At 43.5% G+C, this 7,691-nt stretch overlaps 1 protein-coding gene across 1 annotated transcript in view; it reads right to left on the reverse strand.

Moving 5' to 3' along the window:
• The window catches only part of ERO1B (endoplasmic reticulum oxidoreductase 1 beta), a 29,015-nt gene extending 24,465 nt beyond the window's left edge, over positions 1–4,550 (reverse strand). Inside the window, exon 1 of the mRNA XM_059467500.1 lies at positions 4,333–4,550. Within this exon, the coding sequence (XP_059323483.1) occupies positions 4,333–4,431 (99 nt within the window). The 5' untranslated portion in view covers positions 4,432–4,550. The remainder of the gene's footprint in view (positions 1–4,332) is intronic.
• Positions 4,551–7,691: the final 3,141 nt, after the last annotated feature.

Raw genomic sequence — 7,691 nt, forward strand, 5'->3', positions numbered from 1 at the left:
AAGAGAAAAAGATGGTAATTGAAAGAAATACTAGTGAAATGCAGTTCCATAGCAAATATTTCTCATCACAAAAAGTGATGAGAAACATCACAAAATGTGATGAGAAACTCTAACACATCTCATAAAGAAAAACTGTAGCACTTTGAGCTTAAGCCCACTTCCAAATGCATTGCTAAATCAATGTCAGCAAGATTAATTTCACCCCTGAAATTTGTTAACACTTTCAGCATATAGAACTTTTGAAGAATGAGCAACAAGAATTTCCAAATTACAAATACATGGTATATTAGCGAAGTTCCATATCAACTGTTCTCCTACCAAATGCTCACAAGTCAAATTTTCTAAAAAAAAAACCAACAATCACACACTGTCATCTTATTTTCATATTTCTTCTCAAAGTGTGAAAACACTCCATCTAGTTTCTTTAGAGGCATGGGGAAAAGGAGTGTAAGTTCTTCTGTGCCCAAGAAGTTTGCAATTTCACAAATAAATTCAACAAATAAATAAAGAAAAACCAGGCACAGGGATCTATATTTCAATGCTGTGAATCTATCATGAAACTGAGTATGACTTTTCCAGGCCTCATCCCTCTTCTTGTGCCAGGACAGCAAGCTGTACTGCCACTGCACTAGGTTAGGAGCACCTCTAGGAAAAGCAGCACACAGTGCAAGTGCAGAAGTTCTACTGCCAGCACAGAAAGGGAAGGCAGGACTGTGCATGTAGCAGAGAGGGCAGATCCAACTAACACCACAGAGTAGGCTATGGAAACACTCTCACTGAGACCCTGGTGGTGTATTGAAAGGTGGAATACTGAAAGTGTGATTCTATGCAGAGTTATATAATAAATTTCAATAAATCTAAAATAACTCTCTTAGGCATAGCTTCTTAAACTACTACAGACATGTCTGAAGGCTTCAGACATGTTTAAAAGGGAATGGAACCAAACACTGGTGCATACTGCTTCTGTTCTTCATTGACACCCATTATGGCCTAGAAATTATTTAAAATAGAAATGCCCACACATCTTATATCTTGCATGGGATGAGAAGAACTTCTAACTATTGAAATGTTGTGTGGAAAAGGAGACAAAATATATTTTATGCCTTTTTTTTCTTCCACAGATTTCACACAGATGAGATTATGAAATCATCTAATCTGTTTTATGCATGATAAATCACTCCTGTACTTTACAGAACAGATACCCTTATATAACCAAGCTTGATGTAAAAGAGCCACTAGAAAACAAATTGTAGGCTTATGCTCCTTTATAAAGCATAAAGGAGGCCTGGAAAATGGATTTCCCCCAACTCTCTGTGAGAATAAAGAAGTGAGGATATGGCAATAAAGCACTTAAGTGGAAAATTCACCTTATGTAGATCCTACTTTTCCTGAGGCACTAAATAGGCTGTCACAATTCTGTAGAGCGGATATGGCAATGAAGTAAAGCTAATTTAAGGAAAGATACTTTAAACAATTTTTTTTTTCCTGCTGTTATGCTTGCCTTGTTAATCAAACCTGGGCAAACAACTGTCAAAGAGCCCATGTGTAATTACAGTTTTTTCACAGTCCACACAACTGCCAACTTCAAAGTCAGAAGAAAAAGCTTGTTATTAATGATGCTTACAGAGAGAAAACCCCCTTGCACTTTAGTCTATAATAATTTCATTTAAAACTTGAAATTTTCTTATTGATCACACACAGGCAAAATCTGTAAAGGCGCAGCCCTTACAGGTAACACTATACCACAAAGCAAACAGCCTAACATTTCATTATAATATAAAAAGGCAAAGAGATAACTCTGAACATTTTACTCAAATATTACTCAACTGTATAAACAGGATAATACACGGAAGTTTTTTTGGACTGAGAAGATAAAGAGTAGGAAACTATTTTGATGACCAGCCTGTAAGACTATCCACTGCTTACAAAAATAATTTTACCATCTATGCAAAATGGAAAATGCTCTTCCAGGGGAAAAATGTCCCAGGTAAATGCAATAGTTACATTCAGTGTCTAATCCTCATGGAAGAATAAAAAGCTGCAGCCAATTTGTTTAACTAAGACCTCAATTCTAAGAACAACTTTGAAAATGCAGTATAGTTTACCTAGATCAATGAAGCTTCAGAAATGAATCCTCAAAAACTACAACTGATCTAGGAAATTATGAAGAGAAAAATTAATTCAGAGTACTAGAGCAAGCAAACTAACTTTTCCATTTTTTTTCCTCACAAGTTTTTCAGAACTGGAACAGTTAGCTCCCTGTATACATAAAATAGCAAAATCAATGTTTCCTTGGAAAGCATGCTCTAAAATTAAACTAAGCTGTATCTGTACCAAACCACAAATTATAAAATACTTTAACAGCATGCATGAAACACTAATACTGCACAGCAGTGGAGTCAGTTCACAGCACAGTGATGCAACAGCAACACTGGCTTCAAGTACGCCAGTCAGAGGTTTTTTTAATTAGTCTAAGTGCAGGCTTCAGTGCTCTGACTCACAGAGCAACACTCCAAGAACATGCAGAAAATAGTTTCATTTTTGTCAGCATCTAGATCTTCCAATTAATTTATTTTTTCAAATTGGAGATACCAAAATAAGAACAGTGTACTACACAGTTAAAACTACGTATTGCAAGACCTACTTTGTTATTCACACCATTGTTTTTTAATTGAACTACACTAGTTAACTTAGTCTACAAATATAAAGTCAAACTGTACTCTAAGTTAACACACTTTTACTACAATGGACAATGATCATAGTTTCTTTCATCTGTTAATTTCTTTGAGCTCCAAATAAACTCTAAAAGCATTAGCCTACTATCATCTGTGTTCAAGAAATCATCTGAAATGGTGCAGCTGCTATTTTTTCTACCTTTCCAATATGCTTATCAAAGTACTTCCAGGTGTTGTCAAACCTAGTTTAGTTCTTGAACAGGTATCAGAGCTATACTGGAGAAGTGAAACTTTTAACTTATCTTCTCCAAGATAAATCAACCTTTCAGAAGAAAAGGTCAATGTCCAACCTGCATCAACTTCTCCTTATAAAATCTAGAAAGAAAAACACAGTCAGCACCTTAATATTAAGGAAAAAAAGCTGGATAAATGCATAAAATAACAAGCAATCTATTCATATAAACAACCTTATTAGTGTTATCAGGCTGTTGTACTTTAATTGCTTCGACACTTACAAGACCACCTGGGACACCTTGTTTTGTTCCTCAGACATTTCCCTTTGCCATGGCTGCAGAATGAGAGAACAGCCTCAGGTAACACGACTCCAAGAACTATTGGTTAGCTTGTCATTCCCTGCACAATTCTGAACTCAATATGCTAACAATTTTATGAAACAGCAACAACCAATTTCTCTGCCAAGCATCACAAAAAACCCCATGCCACTTTATTAAGTGCTTCTTTAAGAACTCCATTTCAATTAGCTTTTAGTTATGCTAAAATAGTTACTAAAATAATGTCAATTAGAGAAAACTTCAACTTCCAACAAAAAAAGCTGCAATAAAAGCTCTCTATGCTACTGTCATCACCACCTTTGGTGGCCACTTACAGTACAGCATATTATGCAACACGGAAATTTAGAAAATATAAGAGAAATAATAATCTAGAGGACAAGCTTTGCTCCATGTGGACGGTGTATTCCTCAATAAACTCTCTCCAACATCTTTGGCCCAGCTGAAAGCCTCTCCTACTTGACATCAGCGATCATATCAGTCACAGTGTGGATGAACAGCGAGCTCCTAACTACAGACACACGTCCTCCTAAAGCTGGGAAGGCAGCTTACAGAAGGAAGCACTGCGTGTTCCCATCCTTGCCGATAATGTGGGCAAACAGACGCGACCTAAGCACAAGCCAAGCCCGGGCATTGGCATCACCATTGGAACATATGGCTTCCCACAGACTTCATCAGGGCACCGAACTTTCTGCCGGAAGCCACGGGCATGATCCAGTCCGGAGCTCCCCGACGTATGCCACGGACTGGTGCTACCTCTGGTTCCCAGGCCAACCAACTTCTCCCGGCGACACCGGCCCCGGGCTGGATCCCGGCAAGTGCCAGCCGCAGGGTGTGGAAGGGGAAGGACGTGGGCTGCACACTCCAATAAGACATTCCCGACTTCTCCGCGGGGAGCCGACCCATGACACGGCCCAGAGCTGCCCTCTCCCCTATGACTCCCCGAAGTGACCTCGCCTCCCGCCTCTGCCCTGCTGCCGCTCCGGGAGGGCTCCGCAGCCCTGCCCACAGCCGGCGGGCATCCCTGCCCGGCCACGCTCCCAGCCGTGCCACCCCGCCGCACCGTCCCGCCAGCCGCCGGTTCCCACCTGGGCCTCCGCTGTCAGCACGCAGCCGAGCACCGCCAGCAGCCGCGCCGCCGGCCGTGCCCTCGCCGCCGCGTTCCGCCCGCCACTGCCGCCGCTCATGCTGCTGCCGCCGCGACTGACGGAGGAGGGGGCAGCCCTCGCCCCGCCGCCGCCGGCACAGGAAGGAGAGGGACGCGCCGCGGGTCGGCGGCGGCAGCGTCTCCTCCCGGCGCGGCCGCTCCTGCGGGCGGCGGGACCCGTCGGGCGGGGGCGCCGCGCTCACCGCGACCTGTCCGCGGCACCGCCGCGCGCGGCCGGGATCCTCTCGCGAAGCCGCGGCGCCGCCGCCGCCACCACCCCGCTCCAGCGCCCGCCGCTCCCGGGCCGCCAGCGCGCGGCACGCCGGGAGACGTAGTTCCCCTGGCCGTCCCGGGGCCGGGCCGGGGCGGGGCGGGGCAGCGGCGCCCAATCGGAGAGGACCACGCGCGCCTCCAAAACAAGTGGCGGCGGCGCGCGAGGGGTCGCCTGGGCGCGTGCGCGCGGTGGCGGGAGGGCCGCGTGAGGAGGGGCGCGCGAGGGGCGGCGGCGGAGCGGCGCCGTGGGAGCTGTGCGAGCTGTGCGGCCCGGCCGGACCCGCATGAACCAGCCGGGCCCAGTAGGTCCCAGCCTGAACTCAGCCCAGATCACTGTATGGCTGTCCAGCCCAGTATAACCCAGTCCAGGCCAGTATCAACCAGTTTAGCTCAGTATCACGGAATCCCCTGAGTTGGAAGGGATCCACAAGGGTCATCAAGTCCAGCTCCCAGCACTGCACAGCACCATTCCCAAGAGTAGCACCACGTGCCCAAGAGTGTTGTCCAAGCACTTCTGGAACTCTGTCAGGCTTGGTGCTGTGACCACTTCCCTGGGGAGCCTGTTCCAGTGCCCAAGCACCCTCTGAGTGAGGAATCTTGTCCTGACATCCAACCTAAACCTCCCCTGACTCAGCCTCAGGCCATTTCCTTGAGTCCTTTCGCTGGTCGTGAGAGTGAAGAGAGCGATATTTATCCCTCTGATTCCCTTTGTGAGGATGCTGAAGACCACCATGAGGTCTCCCCTCACTCTCCTCTTCTCTAGACTGACCAAACCAAGCATGTCCCAGCATATCTCCCTATAAGCCCAGTCTAAGCCTGGTCCAATCTGTCCAACCCAGTCCAGACCTGTATAAACCAGTTTGGCCCACTATATCCCAGTGCACTCCAGTATAACCCAGCAGGCTGGGACCAGTGCTACACAGGTGAATTGGGCAGGGCCCCAGGACCCCCTGCCCCATTGTTGGGGCAGCTCAGAACCAATCTTTTGCTACCAACAGTTAAATGTTTATCTGTTAAATGTTTCTTTCCAGAATTGCAAAAAAGTAATATTTCTGCAAAAAACTTGAGTGTTGCACTGGTTTAATGTGCAGGGTTGCTGAAATTAGGATTTTATTTTCAATTCAGATGCTAACTCAGGTTCTTCTTATACCCTTTCATTTGGAGAATACCCCTTTACTGGAGTATGGAGACAAGCTTTAAGTCTAGGGTAACTATGTTAGAGGGCTTAAAAGTTTTTAGACTGACTTTTGTTATTCACTTACAAATTAATTCAAATAATTCAAATTTTCCATTACATTGGTCCTTAAGGAGCCAGTGTGTCACAGATTTTTGCATTGCTGAAAATGTCTCAAAGGGATGCTGTCTAGGAATTACAGAGACCATAAGATGAAGTAGGCAGTAGTTAGTCTGGTTCCAGAGAGATGATGTAAGTGCTCCTTTCTTTCCTCTCTGGGGTACAGGCAGTACAACTGTAATTTGGGAACACACGACTAAATGAGAACCTAGTCCTACTTTCAGCACCAGTGAAACAATACATTAGCTAGATACTTGAGAAGAAATTAGCAGAGCAGCTAATGTTAATGTTTACATTGCCATAGTTTGCTCTCAGTATCAGTATTCCATACTTTATCACAAGTGGTTTGTACTTCTCACAAAGAAACTGTTTCTGTTCAGCAGATTAAGGTGAATTCATTGTATCCGTTTACATTTTGTACCTTTGATTCTGGAAAAAAGTTTTCCATCACGAGTATTTAGAAAAGCCCTAAAACCTTGGAAGAATCAAGCACTGTAACACACTTGGGCCACATAAAGGACTAAAAGTTAGAAGTAAATGATCATGTTTTGAAGTCATAGTGTTCACTGAGTTTTCAGTTCAGAACACTTTATGTTAGTTACAGGGGGTACTTTATTTCTTCACCACTGAAATGCTTGTACCAGAAGTCAGTCGTGGTTTAGCTTTTTACTGCCATATTAGAAGAATAAGGAATTGGCTGTAAAAATATATAATGTATCATTTTAAGAGGCAGTAAAAAAAAATTTCTTTTATAGGATTTTTTTGTGTAAGTGTTGTCTAAGACAGCGGAGCTGAAGGTAGCTTAATGCACGTTTCTAAATTCTAGGGTATTTTCAATCTTATTTATGTTTTAGTGTAGATTTAAATCTATGAATCCTACTTTGCTAGTGGTATAAAAATGTCTAAAAACCCCCAAACATAAAAATCCTAATATAGGATTTCTGTGTGAAATCAGTTTCAGGAAAGATTTGCAGAAGCAGCAGTGTTACAATTGCAATCAAAACCCAACAGCATATTACAAAGCTGTGAATGTCCACTAAGCCTCTTCCTTTTAAAGAAATTTGTCACAATGTTATAACATTTTAGCAAGGGCTGAGGACAAGCTCTTACTGGAGAGAAGGATAATCACAGTTTACAGGTTACTGGGGTCATGAAGAGTCTGGCCTATATATTTAATTTTTCAGGGTGGTTGTCGTAGGAACAAACATCTGTGATTTCATAATATGCACTGCTGTTACACATGTTGGCAGTTTCATTTACAAGCACTAATGTTTTCTCTGTATGTGCAAGCAAAGAAAGCCTTGAACACAGGAACTAAAACCATTATTCTTTATTAATAAGAATTAACTAAAGAACATCAGAATCACCTCTTCTTCATGTCTCTGTGATGTTCTCTAGCATAGGCACAGATCTGGGTGCACGAGAGAGAGACAGTCTTTTAGTGGATGCAGCAAATCTGCAATTACCAAACTTGCTCCGGCCTGAAACTGATCAAGTCCTGCAAGTTTTACTGTATTACCTCCAGTGGTGCTCTTTAGCCAGCTCTTACTTGCCAGAATTGAGCTTATGGACTCTGGTTGTAGACAGAAATAATGATCTATAAGCATCAACTGTGGAATCCAAAAACGGATCTTAGAGATTATTATGGACTGATTTAAGTGAACACACATGTTAAAAAAGGGTGGCTTCACATTTCCCATTAGGAGAAACTTGATAAATCTCAGCTGCTTTTT

The sequence above is a fragment of the Ammospiza nelsoni genome, chromosome 3 (assembly GCF_027579445.1).
Source record: "Ammospiza nelsoni isolate bAmmNel1 chromosome 3, bAmmNel1.pri, whole genome shotgun sequence".
In the NCBI taxonomy this organism is placed as follows: Eukaryota; Metazoa; Chordata; class Aves; order Passeriformes; family Passerellidae; genus Ammospiza; species Ammospiza nelsoni.